Raw genomic sequence first — 23,998 nt, 5'->3', positions numbered from 1 at the left:
TCTCAGCTTTTTCCAAGGTTAGCTGGAGTGCGGTGCATCAAGTGTGGCCTGGGTGGTCTTTGAAACTGTGGTCTTTGACAGCCCCACGGTTGCTGTCAAAACCCTGCCCTGTTGTGAGTCCCAGTGACGACCCAGGAATGTCCCAGTGCCCTGGCTTTGAGGAAAGTTACCTGGGGGGAGAACAAAATGCCTTAGAAATTAAACCATGAGATGGGGAAGGTGATGATGGCTAATGGGTACCGAAAAAAAAGTAACTGGGAAGAATGAAGAAGAGCTAGTTTTTGGTAGCACAACAGGATGAATAGAGCCAATAATAATGTAATTGTACATTTTAAAATAACTGAGTATAACTGGATTATTTGTAACACAAAGGCTAAAGGCTTGAGGAGATGGATATCACGTTTTCCATGGTGTGACTGTCACACATTGCAGGCCTGTATCAAAGCACCTCATGTGTTCCATAAATAGATACACCTACTATCTACCCACAAAACTCAAAATTAAAAGCTACCAGAAACATTGTAACCAACAAAGAGAAAAAGAAATTAAACGACGAAAAAAGGACACATTCTACCAATAGCTCAAATTTGGCCATACTACTAATTGCTAGCCCAACTTTGAGCCCTATGAATTGGAAGTGATGCTTTTACATGCACAGCTGCTAGGAGCTCCTGTCACGGCCAGAGGCTCACTGCCACTTGCACAGATTACTTCCTACTAATTTGGGGACTTTGAGAAGGTAATTAGGAGTTGTATGCTTGCTTTTAACACAATCACCTCTTTAAAGAAACTCTCCAAATACCATCACGTTCTGAGGGACTGGGGGTTAGACTTCAGCAGAATTCTTGGAGGACACCGTTCAGCCCATAACAATGAACGTGTAGCTGACACCGTGGGCCGCCTCCGTTTTAACTGGACACTTTCAGGCCCAAACCCATGAATTGTATCCATCTCTGAAATTGCCAGAAGAGATTCACCGAAAGAATCAAACCTTCTTGTGTTTTACAAAACTCAGTGCAGACCCAGAATCTCTTCAAAAGTTGCCTGAACTCCCTGTGCTGTTCATAGGACGGGAGCTTGGAGATGGCGTTTTAAAGCCCACGTTCCTGAAAACCTGTGAAACAAACTCCTTGCCTTTCCTCTGCAATGTTACTCCTTCCTCCTGCCTGCATGGAGGTTAATCATCCTCTTGCTTCCCAGGGCATCCCACCTGTCCACACTGATTTGCGTTTGTGTTTAGATAGAAGTGCTTCCACTTGAAGACACACCTGTATTCTGTTCGAATATACAGCTATGGAGAAAGTGGGTCAAGCCTGAGAGAGTCCATCTGTCAGAGCGTGTTTTGGCAAAAGGAAAACATGAGAAGGAAACTTGTAACAGAGGCCGAAGTATTGTAGCCTGAGGGCACCAAGTGAGTTCTGTGGACTCCAGCTGTCAGCCCCGATCCCAGTTATGTAACTGTTCAGGAGAGCAGAGCTTTGCGAGATGTGGAATGGATGTGGCCCACAAAAGGGAAAGGCAGAAGTGCAAACCTCACTTTCAATTTTTGAAATAAGGACAGACCCAAAGTGCTTACTTTATGGTTTTTAATAGCCTATCCTATGAAATATTTAGTGCTTTTTAGGAGACAGAGTATTAGATCAAATTCTGGCCAGGCACGGTGGTTCACACCTGTAATCCCAGCACTTCGGGAGGGTGAGGCAGGCAGATTGTTTGAGCTCAGGATTTTGAGACCAGCCTGGGCAACATGTCAAAACCCTGTCTCTACAAAAAAATATAAAAATTAACCAGGCATGGTGGTGGGTACCAGCTATTCAGGAGGCTGAGGTGGGAGGATCACTTGAGCCCAGGAGGTTGAGGCTGCAGTGAACCAAGATCACACCACAGCACTCCAGCCTGGGTGACAGAGTGAGACCCTGTCTCACAAAAAAAAAAAAAAATCCAATTCTTAGATATCCTGGCAATTATCACTTTTATTATCATTTTTATTGAAATTTCCAGCTAATATGTTATTTCACATGACTTTCCAGATAACTGACATACATCATCATGTACCAAAAGATTTTTTTTAATTTTCATACTTGCTAAAAATTGTTTGATAAACTATTTGTAAATGAAACAGGGTTTCACAAAGTGGCCTCCAAATCATTGACCTTTAACAGTTCCTCAAATCATCGTGGGTAAACTGAGGCCTCAGAGACCACCAAGGTATGTGTGGTTGGACCTGTGAGAAACAAACTCACTCGTCCAAACCCAAAGAATGGACTCAGAGACCCGGAGAACAGTGAAAGTGAGACTTTTAATGATGGTCTTGCAAGATCCAGTGTCTGATGGGCAGGCGCACCCAGCACAGCTTCAACAAGCCATTTATCCCCCTCGTGCTCAGGTCCCTCCCCCGGTCCCTCATAGGCTGAGCACTACGGGGTCACAGTCTTCCTGGACGTGACCTATTGGTTGTTGGGCACGGGCTTTACGTGTTTTCTTTAGGGTTGTCTTGCTGCATTTTATTGCAACCCACAATGCATTGCAATCCCAGTCAGCTCAGGGGCTCTTCAGGTATTTGACTTATGACCTAAGTAGCTGGGCAGGCTGATAAGAACAGACAAAACAAGCTATTTCACAGGCTAGTAAACTTTCATCTTAGACTAAACTTCTTTGGTTCGGGTAAGGGCAACTAAAGGGGCAGAGGGGTGGGCCAACAAGTAGGTGTCGGCTATCCAAGCGGGGGCCTAGTATATCCTGTTTTTTCTGTAGCTTGCTGACCTAAGCCGATTTAAAGCACATTGTCTTGGAAATGGACCACTGTATACATTATTTCCTTCAGGCCTGAGGCTCACAGTTCTGATCCCAGCTTGCGGCTTTCTGGAGCGTTTGTTTTCCCCCTCACTGGTTACTCCCCCTTCATTTTATGTAGATGCAGATCCTCAGTGCAAATCCAAAGCTGGTTCCAAAGGACTTTGTCTTTGAGACTATAATTTTTCTTATTGCAATGTCTAAGGCTTTTTGATATATTTGAGCTTTCACATCTATAAAATAGGGGGAATAAAAAAGAAAATGGAAACCTTAAGTCCTGATAAGCAGAAGCATAAACAGATATGCTTTCCTAGCAGGGATCTTCATTTAATATCTACCATCCTCAATTTTCCTCTTTGTAGATTCAACAGTTCTTTGAGGCTTGCTTTACATCATTTATTTTCTTGTCCAGTCATGATTTTTTTTTATTTTTTTTAATAATGGGAGTATAATTTACATACAGCAAAATGTACAAACTGCACACATTACAGTCCAACAACTAATGCATGCACACACATAGCACATGCCCCATCTAAATACAGCACCTTTTCATTTCACCAGCAGAAGCCCACTTCCGCCTCTTCCCCACAATCCACACACCCCCCTCAGAGACGCCCGTGCTCTGCTTTCTCCATGGAGTGCTGAAAGCCTCCTCGAACTTTATGTAAATGGAACCACACTGTATATTCCTTTTTGTGCCCAGATTTTTTTGCTCAGCATAATGTTTTTGAAATCCATCTATACCATCATGTAAAATTGTAATAGTTCACTCATTTTGTTTTGTTTTACTGAAGAGCAATTCATTGTATAAATGCACCACAATTAGTGTATCCACTCTTCTGTTGACGGGCATGTGGGATTTCTCCTGTTTTAAGCTGTGATGAATAGTTTGGATCAATATCCCCATGTGACTCTTTTTGTGAACATATACATTTCATTTATCTTGGGTAAATATCTAGAAGTGGAGGTGGTTATTCGTAGGAAAGATGTATATTTAACAACCAAGACATTTTCCAAAATTTCTTGAAGTTATTATACCAAGGTCTGAGCTCTGATTTTCCACATGGTTACTGACATGTAGACATGTAGCGCTGTCAGCCTTTTATTCTTTTTTTTTTTTTTTGAGTCAGAGTCTCACTCTATCTGTCCCCCAGGCTGGAGTGCAGTGGCACAATCTCAGCTCATTGCAACCTCTGCCTCCCCGGTTCAAGCGATTCACGAGCCTTAGCCTCCCAAGTAGCTGGGATTGTAGGCACCCATCACCACACCCACACCCATCTAATTTTTGTATTTTTTGTAGAGAGGGAGTTTCACTATGTGGCCCAGGCTGGTCTTTTGGAAGTGCTTATTGGCTATTTGTATATCTTTGTAGTGTCTTCCACAGTGAAGTTTCTGTTCAAGTATGTTGCCCACTTTTTATAAATAGAGATTTGATATCCTTTATTATTAAGTTGCAAGAGTTTTTGTATTCTGGATACTAAACAGTCACCTTGATTGTAAATATATCATCCCAATCTATCCATTCCTTTTAGCTTAATCAACAGTGTATTTCAACAAGCTGTATTTTTCCAATTTGATGAAAACTAATTTGTCATTTTTTTCTTTTGTAGTTAGTGCTTTCTATCTCCTAGCTAAGAAATCCTTGCCTGCATGAAAACCATGAAACTAATCTCTTCAATTTTCTTCTTAAAAATGTATAGTTTTAGCTTTTTCTTTGAGGTCTATGAGGTCTTGTGATCATTTTCACAGAGGATGTAAAGTGGGGCTCAGAATCATTTTTTTCAATATGTTGTCTAGTTTTCTTAGTACTATTTGTTAAAAAGACTTTCTTTCCTTCATCAACTTGCTTTGGTACCTTTGTTGAAAATCGATTGATCATACAGACTTGAGACTTGATTCTATTCCTAGTTCCACTGGTACTTATCTAGCCTTGCACCATTACTACATTGTATTTGTTCTGCAGTATCAATATCGTTTAGACTATTCTAGGTCTTTTGCATTTCCATATAAACTTCAAAATTATCTTTCAATTTCAACAAGGGTACTGACTGAGATCGAATCATATCTATAGATAAATTAGGGGACCATTGATATTGTACAATATTGAATCTTAGATTCTGTGAAAATGGCATATATTTCTATTTATTTAGGTCTTTTTAAACTTATTTTAGCAATAGTTTGTAAATATGAGTGTAGGTTTGGCATGTCTTTTTTTTTCTTCAAATTATACCTAAGTATTTTGTAACTTTTTGTCCTAAGAGTATTGTTTTTTAATTTAATTTTCCGCTTTTTCAACTGATACATAGAAGCATGCAGACTTTTGTATATGTGAATTCACTTATTAGTTCTGGTAGTTGTTTTCATCTTTCCCTAGGAATTTCTACAAATATGATCATGCCATGAGGATAAAGTCAGTTCTACTTCCTTTCCAATCTCTATGACTTTTATTTTCTTGCCTTATGACACTAACTAGGACCTCGTGTGCACCGTTGAATAGAAGTGGTGAAGGCAGACATCCCTGCCTTGTTCCCAATCCCACGAGGAAATCATTCACTCTTTCATCATTAAATATAATACTAGCTATAACTTTTGTATATGTCCTGTATCAATTTAAGGAAATTTTCCTCTAGTCCTTTGTGTGTTCAGAATTTTCATGAAGAATGGGATTTTGTGTCTGTAGATAAATTAGGGGACAATTGATATTACAACAATATTGAATCTTAAATTCTGTGAAAATGGTGTATCGTTCTATTTATTTATCTTTAACTTATTTTAGCAATAGTTTGTAAATATGAGTGTGGAGGTTTGGCATGTGTTTTTCAAATGTTTTTTCTGCATCTATTGAGATGCTATGATTTTTTCCCCCTTTATTATGTGAATTACATTGATTGATTTTCAAACTGTCAACCAATTTTGCATTCCGGGATGAACCACACTGGTTCATGATACATTAACCTTTTTATATAGGGATGAACTTGATTTGCTAATATTTTGTTAAAAACTCATCTGCTCGTGAGGACCATGGGTCTGTAGGGTTTTTTTTCTTATAACATCATTGATTGGTTTTGGCTTTAGATTAACATCGGCCTCATCAAATAATTTTGATAGTCACCCCCCCTTCCATTTTTCTAGAAAATTTTGCACAGAATTGGTATAATTTCTTCTTTAAATACTTCTTGCAATTCACCAGAGGGAGCTATCTGAGCCTAGTTTACATGTGAGGTGGTTTTTACTATGAATTAAATTTACTTAATATATATTGCACTTTTCTGGTTTTCTGCTTCTCCATCAGTGAACTTTGACAGTGTGTGCTTTTCAAAGAATGTTCCCATTGCAACTATGTTTTTCACTAACTAGCATACAATAGTTTACATTACTCCCATATTCTTATTTAATGACTGCAGAAACTGTAATAAGATTCCCTTATTTATTTCTAATTAGACAACATGGAAGTTTTTTCTCCTTTTTCATGATTAATCTAACTTGAGATTTATCAAACCTATTCAAAGAGTCAATTTTTTTGTTTCATTAGGGTTTTTTCCCCTATTGTTTTCCACTTCCTATTTTGACCTCTACTATTAATTTTAGCATTTTCTTCCTCTAACAACTTTGGGTTTGATGTACTCTCTTTTTTTTTTCCTTTTTAACTTCTGACAGTAGAAGCTTAGATAATGTTGGACATTTCTTCTCTTCTAATATAAGCATAAATTTAGAGCTAAACTGTGTCTCTCAGCATTGCTTTAACTCTGTTTCACAAATTGAGGTATATTATACTTTCATTGTCACTGAGAATAAAGAGGCTTTAATTTTCCTGTGATTTCTCTTTTAACTCTTCGGTCACTTACAATGGTGATACTTAATTTCTGAGTATATAGAGATTTTCCATATATGTTTTTGTTATGTATATTTAACATGATTATATTGTGGCCAGAAAATACACTTTTATGATTTCAAACCTATAAAATTTATTGAGACTTTTTTTACTTTGTAGTGTATAGTCCATCTCAACAAATACTCTATACAGTGTTCTATAAATGTAATTTAGGTCAAGTTAGCTGTTAGCATTCTTCTAATTTTTTGTTCGATACAGCCTTTTCCTCACTACTTATTCTATCAGTAACTAGGTGAGAAATGTTAAAATCTCAAACTATCTTTATGTATGTTCCTACCCTCCTTCATTTTTTTAGTTTTTTATTCATGTTGTTTAAAACTCTGTTGAGTGCATAAACACCAACGATTATTATATTATCTTGATGACTTGATCATTATGATATGTCTTTCTTAATCCCTGGCAATATTTCATATTTTGAGAACTACTGTGTCTATTGTTAACATAACCATTGCATCTTTCTTAAAATAAGCGTTTACATGATGTATCTCTTTCAATTATTTGACTTTTAACCTATCTACATTTTTATATTTGAAGTACATTTTTGTAGCAATCAAAATGTGTTTTGTTTTTTAAATATAATTTGAATATCTCTGCATTTTAATTGGAGTACTTAGTCCATTTACATTTAATGTAATCACTGACATATTTGGATTTAAGTGTACCATATTGCTAATTTTTTTTCTGTTTATTCCGTTTATTTGTTTCTCCTTCTTTGCCTTTTTCAACAAATCGATCATTTTTAGTATTTTATTTTATCTTCTCTGTTGACTTTTTAGCTATACCTCTTTGTATTATTTTTAGTGACTGATCTAGAGATTAAAGCATGCATATTTAACTTATCATAGCCAACTACCTCATGATCAAAGGAAGAAACTTACAACAGAATAATTATATTTACCCCATCCCAAGGTGTGTGCTGCTCTTTTTATATATTTTCTAAATATATAATAAACATTACAGTACACTGTCATTATCTTGTATTTACAGAGTTAATAGTCTTTTAGTAGAATTCAAAGTTGTATTCTGTCATTCTTGTTGCGGTTGCTCTGTATGTGAAAGGTCTCGTTTCTCTGGCTACTTTGAAAATACTTTCCCTGTCTTTCATTTTCAGGAGTTTGGCTGTGCTGATTTGTACGGTCTTCTTCAGGTTTATTCTGTGTAAGTTTGATTGAGATACTTGGGTCTGTGATTTGATGCGTCTTAAAAAATTGAAAACTTTAAAACTATCATTTAAAGTACATTTTCTACCTTAACATTTTTTCCATTTTTTTCTCGAATTCCAATTATACATAAGTTAGACTGCTTTATATTGTCCAACAGATCATTGAGCCTCTGTCACCTTTTTCACCTTTTCTATTTCTCCCTGTGCTTAGTTTTGATAGTTTCTGTTGATCTGCCTTCAAATTTACTGATATGTTTTGTGAAATGACATATCTAATGTGAAAGCCATCCAGTAAATTTTTTCAAATGTTGTTTTTGAGCTTGAGAATTGTTATTTTATTTATATAGTTTCCATTTCTCTACCAAGATTCCCCATCTATTTACTTATTATGCCCCTTTATTTTTAAATTCTTAAAAATATTTCTAACATCTATTTAACATCCTTATCTGCTAATTTCAGCATCATTAGATCTTTTTACTTTGACTGTATTTTTTTCCAAGGATAGGTCATATTCTCCTGTTGCTTCTCACATCTAGCAATGTCATTACTATTACTATATCATTATTTGCTGGGCTTTGTGGATACCATGTTGTTGAGAATATGAATTTCGTGGTGTTCTTGAATTTTCTTCTAGTAGGTAGCTTATTACTGACCAAGGGTAGTTTATTACTGACCAATTTCTAGTTGAAATGATCAACTAGATCATTTCAAAGCTTGTTTTAAGTCTTTGTTAGCACATGTTCATGGCAGTTCTTAATCTAGGACTAGAGTATTCCTAGTCCTTAAACATCACCTTTTTACCATCCCAGCTGAATCCTAGCTCTTCAGTGATCTATAATTCTGCCTCATCAGAATGCCAGACTTTCAGCATTGTGCCATCACTTGAATTTTCATTTAGCTCACAGGTCCCCAGCCACTGCTCTCGGTGGGATCTGAGTCTCCCCTTCTCATATGGGGCTGAGTCTCAACCAAATCCAGTGGCCCCACCAGATCTCTGAAGCAGCTTCCTTCTGCCCTCAAATTCTACTTGCCTCAGCAGCACAAGCTTTGGTTTTCACCTTCTCAACTTACAGTGATGCTTGTTCTTCTTCAGGTCCACTTTTCTACTGCTGAAAAGAGCTTCCGGGTGGGAGGCTTGTGGAGCTGTGGGGTGCACTCACATGCTTTCCTTTTCTCAGGAACAATGGTCATGACTGCCTGGCATCCAAACTCTGAAACCGGTTGTTTCATAGACTTTGTCCAGTTTTGCCATTGTTTGCAATGAGACAGCTGGTGAGCTGTAGCTCCCTCATCCTGGCCAGGGGCTTGTGCATTCACGGCCAGTGAGCCTTCCTTCCTGCTCTTTCTAGGACTGTGATGTGGGTCAAGATCACTTCACACACTCATGTCTTCTCCAGGCTCACTTTGGAGGAGACTATAATGCACTTACCATTTTCCTTCTTGGTTTCAATAGATCAGAAAGAATTTGGTAAGACAGAGCTGAAATCTTATTGTGCCCCACTCAGCTAATGTTGTTGAGTCATGGTCCTTGGACCAGGAAAGGTAGAGAACTGGCTGTCCCTCTTCACAATGAGGGAATGTTCCACTGCACCGTCTGATCCTGGGGCTTTCAGCCAACCCCGATAACTTGTTTATGAATACATAGTATGTGATTACTTCTGCAGAGAGGAGAGTACATCTGATTTTTCTACAAAATATTAACCAGACCCTAAATTTAAATGCTTTTCATATTTGAATTAAAAACCATTTATTGCACTATTCTTCCTTTTGTGGCCCTAGAAACAAAGATGCTATTCTGATTTTAAAGCTATGACAAATGAAACATAGAAGGTTAAATAAAATTTAACAAAGACAAGGCAAGGAAGAAAAATCCAGAAAATTCAGCAGCCACTATAAGGATAAACTTTACTCAGGCAGGAAAAGATAGGAAGATGAAGATCTCCTTAAGTAGCCTTTGCTCAGTGCGGAAGGCAACTGCAGGCTGGAAGCCTGGGACGTGCTGAGGACCTTATAGATAGTCCTGGGCGCATCCACTAACTTCTCAATGTCTCAGATTCTTTACCTGGAATAAATACGTCAAGAAAGCTAAGACGTGTCCCGGTGATTACGCAGTGTGACTAATGACGAAGTAACCAGGTATCCTCAATATGTGCAGTTATTTTGATTTTGCAAAGTACACTATCACCTAATACTTCAACCACATGTTCTTAAAACCTGATCATTCATATCAAGCATTCTGGAGAAGGCCATGAATTCAGGGCACTCGTGATATTGAATGAAAAGCTGCTGGCATAGCCACAAGTGCCTTTCAGGGAAAATAAGCCATTGCTTTTTTTTTTTTTATCTCACTCAAGGATAATCCTCACCCCAAGATGTTAATACGAAACAATAAGTAGACTATTAACTCAGGACATTTTATTTCTAAACAAGATGATTAGGACATCTGAAAACACCTAAAAATGATCCCAGTGAGTGTCTCTTTCCCTCAGCCCTGACAGTGCAGTAGTTCTCCCAAACTGTTATAATATGAAAAACCGGCGATAACCACAGAGCCTCAGTGTTGCAGACGCCAACTGCACTTCACTGCATGTGGTTCCAGGCAAGGGCTTCTGTGCCCTCCAGATGCTCACCCAGATGCCCCCTAAAATACATAAAACTGCTTCAAATAAATGCTGTTTATTCCACAGTGAGTAACAAGATTTATAAAGCAAGTGTCCTGGAACTTTCAAGCCATGCATTAAAAACAGCTATCGATCTTTCCTGAAAATGACTCTTGACTCTTAGACCAGGGCTGGCCCCGGGTCACTGCATCCTCCGGATCAGCTTCCAGCTGGTCCATATTCGATAATGGGAGCCCAAGCTCAAGAACCCAGGATGTGAGCAGCTGAGGAGTGGAGACTGCCCAGCCGACCCCTGACGTTTTTAGAGGAACACCCAGCCAGCCCAGCCTTCTCTTCTAGGCGTTACCCAGAGAGTGGGGAGGTAGCGGCAGCTTGGGGCGCCCTGCGATGCAGCTTCTCCGGCACACCCAAAAGGTCCAGAATTGAGACCAAAAAAAAGTATGGCTTCCTTTTTTCATCAGAAGCTTGAGTAAAACCAGATTTTCAAAACATGACAATGAAAAACATGCAAAAAATCGAATTATCTGAATATCAGAGTTCCACTCATATTGAACTAATAGAATATAGATCAGATCCCAAACGGACAATGGGTTCCAAGGAAACCACAAAGAGAGGCCCTGATGCCAAAGAACTTCTGTCATACTTTTTCTGTATTAAAAATGTAATTCTTCACATCCTTTTCCAAGAACACTCTAAAGATGTGGTCTGCCCTTTCTTAGAAATAATTGCTTCTCTCCCAGAGCTTACGTGCCTTCATGGTGATTGCAGATCATAGTTGGAATTTCAGCTGTACTTGTTAGCAATAGATAAGTGTTAGCAATACTGCTGGCTTTCTGTTTCCTTTACAGTTTGGTTGCTCAAGCTGTCCCATGAAATCTAAAGTCCGCTGCACTAGCAGAAAGAAAAGTTGGTTAGGCACAACTGGGAGTGTCAGAGAAAATACAGGATGCCCAGTTACATTTGATTTTGTTTTGCCATTTTTTATGTATTTATTTTAATTTTAAAATGTGTAATTGACAAATAAAAGTTGAATATATTCAAGGTGTACAATGTGATGATTTGATATATACATTGTGTAATGATGATCACCACAAGTTAATTAACATGTCTGTCACCAGCCATAGTTACCATTGTGGGAGATGAGGATGCTTAAAATCTGCTCTCTTATCCGTTTCAAGTGGGCAATACGTGTTACTAGCCAGAGTCCCCATGCTGCACATTAAGACTCCAAAACTCATTCATCCTAGGAGGCTTGTACCTTAGACCAACATCTCCTCACTCTCTCCCTTCTCCCCTCACCCCATGGGCCCTGGCAGCCACCATGCTACTCTGCTTCTATGAGTTCAACTTTCTTTAGATTCCACTTATGAGAGAGATCATGCACTAGGATTTGTCTTTCTATGCCTGGCTTATTTCCCTTAGGATGAGGTCCTCCCGTTTCATGCACGCTCGTTGCAAATGGCAGGATTTCCCTTTTTTTAAGGCTGCCTAATCTTCTGTTGCTTGGCTGTACCGAATTTCACTCATCCACTCATCCACTGAAGGACACTTGAGCTGCTTCCACCTCTAGGCTCTGGTGCACAATGCTGCCGTGGATATGAGGGTGCAGTTATCTCTTTGAGTTTCAATTATGTGGGCGTTGACCTGCCAGTTACCCCATTTCACATCCCCAGAGGGCTCTCATTTCTCTGTGTCCTCACCAACACATTATTTTCTGGCTTGGCTTTGTTTTTCTAATAGCCATCCTAATGGGTGTGAGATGATATTTCATTGTGGTTTGGATTTGCATTTCCCTAATGATTAGTGATGTTGATTACATTTCCATGTGCTTATTGGCATTAGTACATCTTCCTTGGAGAAATGTCTATTGAAGTCCTTTGCCTTCCACTGAATTCAGATAAACCATGAATAAGGTTTTTAAGTATATATATGTGTGTGTGTATATACATATATATATGTACACAGATATATATTTATGTGTGTGTCCCACACAATATTAGAAATGCCTATATACTAAAAAGTTATCTATTGTTTATGTAAAACTCAATTTTAACTGGATGTCTTGAATTTTTATTTGATAAATCTAGCAACATCAGAAAGTAAAAACTTTGATAGATCTAAAACAATCCTTAAATATCTTACAATTTTGCTAAAGTAAAGTCTAGAATAGTTTAGTGTGTTTGTGTGAGTGTTTGGCTGGTAGCCCTACTTTATTAAAAATGTAATTTCATCTTGAGATCCTCCAGACTAAATCATTTGAGCTTCACACTCTTAGTGTAACATTATTGGACTCTCTTAATGAAATTATAACTCAAGCAAGATATTTCATTCTCTTGTAGTAAATTAGTTTGGGCTGCGAGGGTTTAGAAGAGCCAACCCTTCCCTGGTTTATTCTTGTTTGGTAGAACAAAGAAGGCAGAGGCATTTTATATTTGAGTTATTTATTGTTCTCTCTGTTGCCCATCCCTACTGGAAACAACAGCTGTTAATGGGCTCCCGAATGAATTTCAGTGTGAACTCTCCTGGCCTCTGAAAACCTTGGCTAAGGAGAAAACAGGCTCAGCCTCAAAAGAAAAAGAGCCAGTTTCAGGCTGGGTCTGGATGCCTGAAGGCCAAGGGCAGATGAAACCAGCAGTTCATGTTTTCTTGAGAAATCACACTTCAGGGAGATATACAGTGCCATGGTGGGGCACCTGTGGACAGCTGTCCTCATTACAGGGTGATGTAAACTCAGTGACCTCCTGGGAAATCCCGTCCATGGGTGTCCACAGCTTCCAAAGGAGAGGGAAGGATCCCGCATTGCAAAGTAGCCGATCCCACAGCCAGTGCCCTGGAACTTGGACAGCAGGGACGCTAGGACACGCTTCTGTCGCACTCTGCACCGTGTTGCATGAGCAACGCTGACATTTCCACCTGGGGCCTCTTAATCAATGAGGTCCAAGTTCACAACGGCACACGCGAACCGTGTAGACTGGAGGACGTCTGGGAGCCAGGGGCTCCCTGTGCTGTGTCTGTGTTGGTGTCTCCTCTGCAGTGCAGTGAGTTCTACGTGTGGACCAATACTCCTCAGTGCGGTGGTTTAATTTGGGTGGTGGAAATCTCCAAAATAAGGAGCTTTTCTTTAGGATCCCTTTATTAGTCATTTTTATTTCTCTCAATCATACCTCGAACCCACCATTCCTTAATCTCGCTATTGATGAAATAAATTGCTAAGACCATGGGAGTAAAACAGCATACTTTATTGGTGAGGAGTGGCATTTCCTAGTTGGATCTGTTTCCACAATCGTGCTGCACTTAGAGTGGTGGGGACCCAGGAGGCAAGACCTGCTTGGCCTTTGCTCACCTGGCCACAGGCTTTAGGCAGAGGCAGTCCCTGGAATTCCAGCCACCGTATTGAGGACACTTGGCTGTTTCTGAAAGGACTGCATGCTCTGCCCACACCGCTAGCTCCCTCCTCCCCTCCTGTACTTCTGCCAAACGTCCGCTAAGTGACAGGTCCTTTATTTTTAATGCATGTCAAGCCCAGAAAGCAAATTCTGCACTAATAGGGAAAGATAGTCTTGGCTTTATTTGCACCATTCTCTTTTAATTGTGAGACCGTTTTACTTGTTTTAGCCCATCTCTGTGAAATGATCTCGACGGAAGGCTCTGCCCTACCCAGGATCTTGTAAACAGATGCAAGGTTGCTACCCTGGAGACAGCTGCTTAAAGTTTTAAGGGACATGGGCAAGGTGAAGGGAGATGCCAAAATAAGAGAAGGAGAAAGAAGGAAATCATAGAATTTTAAATTGAGTGGAGAAAGGAATTTGATAAAATGCTATCAGATATTCAATAAAAGACTGAACCAGAATGAAATGGCTGAAACCAAAGTGACCTTTCCACGTCCCTTGTCCAACCTTCAGTAATAAGAACTTCTAAAAGCATTGCGTTTTTCTGAAACTCCATGTCAAAAGTGCGTTTCCTGTTCTTTTCTTTCCAGATAAAGTAAGCATATTGTCAACCTTCCTCGCTCCCTTCAAGCACCTGAGTCCTGGCACCACAAACACGGAGGATGAAGACACCCTAAGTAAGCAGCTTCCTTTCCCCAAAGTGCACAAAGGCCCCTGTATTCTGTGTGCAGGGGTCCCCCCACTGTCCTCAAAACTTGAAATACCTGGGGTCATCTGGGAGGGTCTGTTTGTCTTACCTGGAGAGACAGTGTCTGCTCTCAGTCCCCTACAGAATCCCCATCTTCCCTGCAGTCCCACCTGCATCTGCAATCCTATCCTCACTTGGAATCCTTTTCATTTGAGGGTCTCACCAGAATCCTATCTCCACCTACAATCCTGTCTTCATCTGAGGTCCTATCCTTACCTGGAGTCCTACTGTAACCTGCAGTCCCACCCTCACCTGCAGTCTCATCTTCACCTGCAGTTCCACCCTCACCTGGAATCTTACCCACACCTGCAGTCTCATCCTCACCTGTGGTCCCATCCTCACTTTCAGTGTCACCCTCACCAGGAATCCTATCCTCACCTGCAGTCTCACCCTCACCTGGAATCTTACCCTCACCTGCAGTCTCACCCTCACCTGGAATCTTACCCTCACCTGCAGTCCCACCCTCACCTGCAGTCCCATCTTCACCTGTGGTCCCATCCACACTTTCAGTGTCATCCTCACCTGGAATCCTATCCTCACCTGCAGTCTCACCCTCACCTGGAATCTTACCCGTACCTGCAGCCCCACCCTCACCTGCAGTCCCATCTTCACCTGTGGTCCCATCCTCACTTTCAGTGTCATCCTCACCTGGATCCTATCCTCACCTGTGGTCCCACCCTCACCTGGAATCTTACCCGCACCCGCAGTCTCATCCTCACCTGTGGCATTTCCTGGTTGGATCTGTTTCCAACCTGGTTGGTCCCATTCTCATCTTCAGTCCCATCCTTAATTGGAATCTTAGCCTTCCCTGCAGTCTCATCCTCACCAGGAATCCCTTCCTTACCAAAAGGGCAGGAAAGTGTCAGTAATGCCTGTGGGACTGAGAACCCCAGGGATTCCAAGAAATCAACCAATTTTCTTGGACTATTCTCTCCTCTCCTTCCTTTGTTTTTTCATCAAACCAGAAAGAGCAATGGTCATGGTGTCTTAGAGCATGGTTTGTACAAGTATTTAACAAGGAAACGGCTGGATAGGAGCCCCTCCTGTGCAAACATTTCTGGCACATGAAATTGGAAAGGGGCCAAGCAGAGTCCTCAGGATGGCACCAGGCTGGTTTAGGAAAGGGATCTGAGCAGTGTCTCGGGAGCTGACTGTGGGGGTGAGGATCCAGGAGTGTGTGGCTGCAGGAGCTGGCCTCTATGTTCACAGCAAATTGTCAGACATTTAACAAAGAGGACAAGACATTCCACACCATGTGAACAGCTCCTCAAATTTTGACACCACCTGGCAGATGGCTCCTTTTTCAACCAGGAAGAGGTCAGCACACTCCTGTTGTCGTGGGATGGGGAGGAGGTGAGGTGACCCTGGGATTGCTGGTCAGACCAACAAGAGGCAGTGGGAAGGGTCTGCAAGGGACGCCGTGCACTTTGCCATCAGCCTGGGAAACACAGCCCTTCCCAGACAGCATAATTAACCGTACTGGAAATGGAGGTTTTTCAGCAAAAGCAGCATCACAGTCTTTTAGTGTCAGGACCAGAGCGAAGGTCAATGCCCTCTCTTGGACCCCTTCTCTTCTAGACGTGGAAGGAGCAGGTTAGGAGGAGAGTGTGCTGGCACTAGAGAGGGCTCGGCCCAGACTGCATGCTCCCTCCCCAGCACAGCTTGAGACTCAAGCCAAGTTTTGACACAGGTCGCTTCTGTTCTCTGGTGACCCAAACTGGAAAATTTCCAGATGAATCCATTTATTGATCAGTACTTCTGAAATCTGGGATAGAGAAAGCAAAAAGCACATACCAGGCGTGTGCACGTGTGCATACACACACCCCCTGGGGTGCACACAAACACACACACTCCAAGAGCACACAAGCACACACACCCCCCAGGGTGCACACAAACACACACACCCCAAGAGCACATAAGCACACAGCCCCCGAGGTGCACACAAACACACACACCCCAAGAGCACACAAGCACACAACCCCCAGGGGTGCACACAAACACACACACTCCAAGAGCACACAAGCACACACACACCCCGGGGTGCACACAAACACACACACTCCAAGAGCACACAAGCACACAGCCCCCGGGGTGCACACAAACACACACACTCCAAGAGCACACAAGCACACACCCCCCGGGGTGCACACAAACACACACACTCTAAGAGCACACAAGCACACAGCCCCCAGGAGCACACACACCCCACCCAAGCTGAGCCTGACATGTGGACCTGGAAACACCTGGGAAGGGGAAGTTCACTGTTTCCTCCTCCTCCACACCTGGAGCTGCTGGGATCCTGGCTGGAGCTGGCCTCCCTCAGGAGAAAAAGAAATGAAGCTTCAGCAAGGGCCAGAGGATATCTGGTGTGCGGAGCGAATGGTTTCTAACTTACAGAGGTGCAGCAACCGCCTTTCTGTAGCAACCAGAGGCCAAGATCTGGAGAAATAAACCGCCTGGCTGCACATGAAAATTATTGCTCTGCCCCTGAGATTCCTGAGAGAGGGACGTCCCCACCCCACGTAGCAGCTTCTCCTTCCCCCTGCCCCCCCATAAGAACCCCACAGTGGGCAATGAGAAGAAGAGATGGCCTGAGGAGGCCAAGAGTTTCTGGACTTTCCGAAAGCCTTTCATGTTCTGTCCTGGCAGCTAAGCTGCCTTGGGCTATAAACATTACCTCTCAGAGCCTCCACGCTAATGGGTAGAAACTTAGAGGTAACAATAACTTTAAATTATTTATGGTAGTTAAAATGCTCTTGAAATGCTTGAGAAGCCTCATTTTCAATCAATCAACTAGTTGCTCCCCTTTGTGTAGATGCTGTTTATTTACTTTCTTTTCATAGATTGTTCAAAGACAAACCTGCAAATGAATCAGCCCTCCCTTCATAGCTCCCTGTGGCACTACCAGCTTGGCCTTATCCATTTGTAATCCAGATGCACAGGAAGGTAGAAAAAGATGTGCGTGTGTGTGTTGTGATGTGTGTTCATGCATGTGGCATGTGTGGCGTGTGGGGAAGTGCACATGTGTGTGGGGTGTGTGAGTTCACATGCATATGTGTCATGTGCATATGTGTGCATGTGTGTGCACAGGTGTGTGTGTGCATGTGTGTGGTGTGTGTCTGTGCTCGTGTGTGCATGTGTGTTGTGTGTGCATGTATGTGGCATGTGTGCCGAGTGTAGTATGCGCACGTGTGTGATGTGTGAGTCTGTGCATGTGTGTGCATGTGTGTGGTGTGTGCACATGTGTATGCATGTGTGTGGTGTGTGTCTGTGCACGTGTGTGCATGTGTGTGCTGTGTGTACGTGTGTGTGCATGTGTGTGGCATGTGAGTCTGTGCAGGTATATGCATGTGTGTGGTGTGTGAGTCTGTGCACGTGTGTGCATGTGTGTGGTGTGCACACGTGTGTATGCATGCGTGTGGTGTGTGAGTCTGTGCATGTGTGTGATGTGTGTACGTGTGTGTGCATGTGTGTGGCATGTGAGTATGTGCATGTGTGTGGTGTGTGTACGTGTGTGTGCATGTGTGTGGTGTGTGAGTCTGTGCACGTGTGTGCATGTGTGTGGTGTGCGCACGTGTGTATGCATGCGTGTGGTGTGTGAGTCTGTGCATGTGTGTGCATGTGTGTGATGTGTGCACGTGTGTGTGCATGTGTGTGGCATGTGAGTATGTGCATGTATGTGGTGTGTGTACGTGTGTGTGCATGTGTGTGGTGTGTGAGTCTGTGCACGTGTGTGCATGTGTGTGGTGTGTGTACGTGTGTGTGCATGTGTGTGGTGTGTGAGTCTGTGCACGTGTGTGCATGTGTGTGGTGTGTGCACGTGTGTGTGCATGTGTGCCGAGTGTGGTATGTGCACATGTGTGTGGTGTGTGAGTCTCTGCACGTGTGTGCATGTGTGTGATGTGTGTCTGTGCACATGTGTGCATGTGTGTAGTGTGTGAGTGTGCACATGTGCACAGGTGTGTGGTGTGTGAGTCTGTGCACGTCTGTGCGTGCACATATGTCAGGAGCGAGGGTGGGTGGTAGGAGCACACATGACCTTGCCCTGCCTCCCGTCTCCCGTGTTTCACACCCTGTGAGTCTATGTGTCTGGGGGTTCCGACACGAGGACCGTTCCCATCCCACCTGGCGCGTGTTCCACCTTTGGGGAATCCCATGTGCTTCCCTGTGGATGCTGGATGCCAACAACCTCACAGGATCATGGCTTTTGTCTGGGGCCGAGCGCCCCTCATCTAAGGGTGCGGAGTGGGGGACAGGCTCGCAGGGCACACACCATGCCCTGTACCTGCCGGAAGTGGGCCTGGGAGCGGCACCTGGAAGCCCATCACCCATAGGCTGGTCTTGGCTGAGTGGACTGAACAACTCCACGTCTGTAAGGCGTGTCTGCCTGGGGCAGTTAACTCTGAGGAGCTTTCTCTTCCAACGCTGAGCAGGCATGAGTTCCTGCCATCTGGTCACTGTCAACTCTCTGCTGACCACTGCGCAGAGGTTGGGATCCAACCCAGTTCTGACCAGATAAGCCCAAGGCTGCCCGGCACAAAGACAGCCCTGGGCCCTGGAGCTGTGCTGGAAAGAGGTCTCCCGACAGCCGCACCTGCTCCTTCCTGAGTCCCACGCACCACAGGCCCAACCGCGTGGGGTCCTGCGTGATGAGTCTTTGAAGGAGGCCCTTCTGCAGCTGCCCAGCCTGCCAGTGTCCACTCCGCAAATGCCAGGAGCCACTGCCTCCCACCCCCGACCCCAGCCTGCCTCCTGCCGCTTACAGAACCTCTGCTGTGCCCTGGAGAACCCAGGCACCTGCCTTCCGGTCTCTCAGCGGGGCTTCATGGAGGGAAAGGGCTGCTCGGCCGCAGAATAACCTTCACCAGGAACAACATTATCTCTTCCAATGTAGCGTGGCGCGCCGCCTGGCTGGCTCCCAGGAGCCCGTCTGACCCGCAGACACGCAGCGTCATTATTAGTGATGCGTGCGGTCCCAGTGATGCCACACAGGGGAAGCCGGGCGTGCAAACGGCCCAGCAGAGGACCGACAGCGGGAGCCAGAGGAGAGGACGCCTGAGCTCTGGAGCAAGCGCAGCCCTGCACTCCCCGGACTCACGGCGGACGGAGGGCCGGCAGACCCACCAGGCCCGGCCCCACCCGCACCTGCTCTCCACCTATGAACAGCAGCAGCCTAGGCCATCCGGCTTTGCACAGCCAGAACAGCTTTCACTTGGAAAGCAAAAGTTTCACCACAGTCATGACAATATAAAACGTTGGGCTTTCTCCGCCAAATGCTGTCCTTTAACGCATGAAAACTGTAAACTTAGCACATTTCCGGACACTGTATCAAACAACGTCATTTGCGTTTGAGGCTCAGGAGGACGCCCGTGAGAGAAGTGGATGGAAATCATTTCATTTTGCATTTTCCCATGCAGATGCCACCCTGAGTTTTCAAATTGCTCATCATCATCCTAATACTGTTGTTTGTGGTATTTATCTAATAGTTCCAAATTATTTGCCTGCTTTTATCTAATTTCTACAGTGGAAGGATATGTGCAGCTCTCTGAAAACCTGGTGCCGCTCACAACGACCTCCGAGAAGCCACAGTTCACAGATGCCCCATTCTAGGAGGTCTCCAGAAGGAGGTTCTTGGCTGGGGTGCAGAGGCAGGAGGACATGCCAGGGTGTGAGCGGCCGGGATACCACCCACGGAGGCTCACTGGGAGCGGGTTTCATTAGGAAAGGTGTGTGGAGTCCGCATCAGGAATTTTCCAGGGAGAAGTGTGGTGTGAGCGCCACTGAGGGCGAGAGGGCAGGGGAGCTGCGCTGTCCCCCCAGGGCCACCATGCCATCCTGCTTTCTGCCTAGCTCGCTGCCATTTCCCACCGGACTGACGTAGGTGTGCACACAAATGCACACACACATATGCACACAAAGTATACATAATGCACACACACATGCATACACACAGTCACACTTACATGCACAATTACACATACACTCACAGGCACATGCTCAGGCACACACTCATACACACACTGGTTACGTTACACACTCAGGCGCTGTTTACCAGCTGGAGCCCTCCAGGGGTTGATAAGAATCTGTTTCCAGTCTGAGTGAGTGACTCTGAGGAGCCTTAACCAACGAGGTGTGTGTGTGTGTGTGTCAGAGATAGAGACAGACACAGTGAGACAAAGACAGAGAGAGACACGGAGACAGAGAGTGATACTTTTCTGTTCTTCTCAGGATGCTTTGGCTAGTCGGGATCTGTTTTGGTTCCATGTGAACTTTAGGATTGTTTTTTTCTAATTCTGTGAAAAATAACTTTGGCCATTTGACAGGGGGATAGCGTTGAGTCTACTGAGTGTTTGGGGCAATATGGACATTTTAGCAATATTGATTCTTCCAATCCATGAGCATGGGATGGTCTTCCATTTGTTTGTGTCTACCGTTTCTTTTGTCAGTGTTTTGTAACTCTCCTTGTAGATATCTTTCATCTCCTTGGTTACATGCTAAACCTCTCTAAGAATCCTGATGTGCAGCTGGCATAGCAAGTGGTTCCCCGTCTGCCCTGATGTAAGCACATGAGTTTCTTGCAGACCTACGCCCAGCTCTAATATACTTTGAGTATGCAATTATGACTGGCTAGAATAATAACTATTTGGGATAATAAATTTTGGAGTGGACTAAAGGAATCACCAATTCTTATATTCTATTTTGAATTGTCCATTTGACTGGTTCCAAGTGCAAATAATGCATTTTTAGAATCACATCCTTTTTACAATGCAGGTCCCTCAAACCCCTTGATCCCAAATCCCTGACACCACCCTGGGAGGTGAGCCCCGCACCTCCCTCTTCATGCTCTCAAAAGGTGTTGGTGGCTTACAGTGTCTTTTGTGGTCACAATTAATGTGTTCTGAGGGCCTGCAACATTTGGTAGGTCATGCCAAAACTTTTTTTTAATTTAATTTCATTTTATTTTAGGCTTAGGGATACATGTGCATGGGTATACTGTCCCATGTGTATACCATCCTGTGGGTATACCGTCCCATGTGTATACCATGCCGTGGGTATATCACACCCTGGTGGGGACTGAGCTGCTAGTGTACCCATTACCCAAATAGTGAACCTTGTACTGATAGCTTATTTTTCAAACCTTACCCATCTCCCACTCTCCCCCCTTCTCAAGTCCTCAGTGTCTGGTTTTTCCATCTCTATGTCCATGTGTATCCATGGTTTAGTTCCCACTCATAAGTGAGAACATGCAGTATTTGCTTTTCTGTTTCTGAGTTAGTTCATTTAGGATAATGGCCTCCAGCTTCATTCACATTGCTGCAAAGGACATAATTTTACTCTTTTTTATGGATACATAGTATTCCATGGTGTATATGTACTACATTTTCTTTATCCATCCACTGTTGATGGACATTTAGGCTGGTTCCATGTCTTTGCTATTGTCAATAGTGCTGAGGTGAATATACACACACAGGTGTCTTTTTTATGTAACGATTTTCTTTTCCTTTGGGTAGATGCCCAGCAGTACAATTGCTGGGTCAAATGGTGGTTCTATTCTTAGTTCCTTGAGAAATCTCTATACTGTTTTCCATAGAAGCTGAATTAGTTTACATTTCCACCAACAATGCACAAGCATTCCCTTTTCTCTGCATCCACACAAACACGTTGGATTTTATTTTATTTTATTTTATTTACTTTTTAATAATAGCCATTCTGACTGGGGTATGATGATATCTCAGTGTGATTTTAATTTGCATTTCCCCTATGATGTTGAGCATTTTATCATACACTTGTTGGTTGCTTATATTTTTTCTTTTGAGAAATGGTCTGTTCATGCCCTTTGCCCAATTTTTCATGGAGTTGTTTGGTTTTTTCTCACTGAGTTATTTGAATTCCATCTAGATTCTGGATATTAGTACTTTGTCAGAGGCATAATTTGCAAATATTTTATTCCAGTTTGTAGGTTGTCTGTTTCCTTTTTTTCTTTTGTTTTGTTTTGTTTTGCTGTGCAGAAGCTTTTTACTTTAATCAAGTCCACTTTGTCTATTTCTTGGTTTGTGCATTTCCTTTTGGGGCCTTCATCATAAATCTTTTGCCAGGCCAATGTCCAGAAGTTTTGCCTAGGTTTTCTTCTAAGATTTTTATAGTTTCAGGTTCTATGTTTAAGTCTTTAAACCATTGTTGAATTAATTTTTGTGTATGGTGAGAGATAGGGGTCCAGTTTCATTCTTCTGCATATGGATAGCCAATTTCCCAGTACCCTTTACTGACTAGGATGTCCTTTCCCCATTGTTTATTTTTGTCAGCTTTGTTAAGGATCAGATGACTGGAAATGGGCCACTTTATTTCCAGGTTCTCTACTCTGTTCCATGGGTCTATGTGTCTATCTTTGTACCAATATCATCCTGTTGTTACTATAGACTTGTAGTATAATTCAAAGTCTGGCAATGTGATGCATCTGGATTGGTTCTTTTTCTCGGGACTGCTTTAGCTATTCAGGGTCTGTTTTGGTTTTATATGAACTTTAGGATTGTTTTTTCTAATTCTGTGAAAAATAATGTTGGAATTTGATAGAGATTGCATTGAATCTGCCTATTGCTTCGGGCAATATGGACATTTTAGCAATATTAATTCTTCCAATCCATGAGCATAGGATGGTTTTCCGTTTTTTTGTGTCTTTTACAATTTCTTTCATCAGTATTTTGTAGCTCTCGTTGTAGCTATCTTCCACCTCCTTGGTTGAATTTATTCCTAAGTATTTTATTGTGTGTGTGTGACTATTATAAATGGGATTGAGGTCTTGATTTGGTTCTCAGCTTAAACATTATTGATGTATAGAAAGGCTACTAATTTTTGTACATGGATTTTGTATCCTGAAACTTTACTGAAGCCATTTATCAAGTCTAGGAGTCTTTTAGAAGAGTCTTTAGGGTTTTCCAGGTATACATAACATACATGTGTGTCATCAGGGAACAGAGAGAGCTTCACTTCCTGTTTTCCATTTGGATGTCTTTTATTTCTTTCTCTCGCCCGATTACTCTGGTTATGACTTCCAGTACTATTTTAAGCAGAAGTGGTAAGAGTGGGCATCATCTTGTTCCAGTCCTTAGGGAAATGCTTTCAACTTTTCCCCATTAAGTGTGACATTGGCTGTGGGTTTGTCATAGACGTCTCTTACTATTTTGAGGTATGTGTCTACAATGCCTAGTTTGTTGACAGTTTTTATCATAAAGGGATGTTGGATTTTATCGAATGCCTTTTATACATCTATTGAGATGACCATATGGTTTTTGTTTTTAGTTCCGTTTGTGTGGTAAATCACATTTATGGATTTGTAGAGGCGGATTCATCCTTGCATTTCTAGAATAAAGCCCACTTAATCATGATGAATCATCT

The 23,998-nt window shown here is 42.7% G+C and overlaps 1 protein-coding gene across 1 annotated transcript in view; it reads left to right on the top strand.

Annotated features, from left to right (window-relative positions):
* Positions 1–23,998, top strand: part of ADARB2 (adenosine deaminase RNA specific B2 (inactive)) — a 509,391-nt gene that overhangs the window by 329,739 nt on the left and 155,654 nt on the right. Inside the window, exon 2 of the mRNA XM_033208520.1 lies at positions 14,448–14,534. Coding sequence (XP_033064411.1) covers positions 14,448–14,534 — 87 coding nt within the window. The remainder of the gene's footprint in view (positions 1–14,447; positions 14,535–23,998) is intronic.

Source organism: Trachypithecus francoisi, unplaced genomic scaffold, assembly GCF_009764315.1.
Source record: "Trachypithecus francoisi isolate TF-2019V2 unplaced genomic scaffold, Tfra_2.0 Lachesis_group9, whole genome shotgun sequence".
Taxonomy (NCBI): Eukaryota; Metazoa; Chordata; class Mammalia; order Primates; family Cercopithecidae; genus Trachypithecus; species Trachypithecus francoisi.
This window is presented reverse-complemented; position numbering and strand designations above follow the sequence as displayed.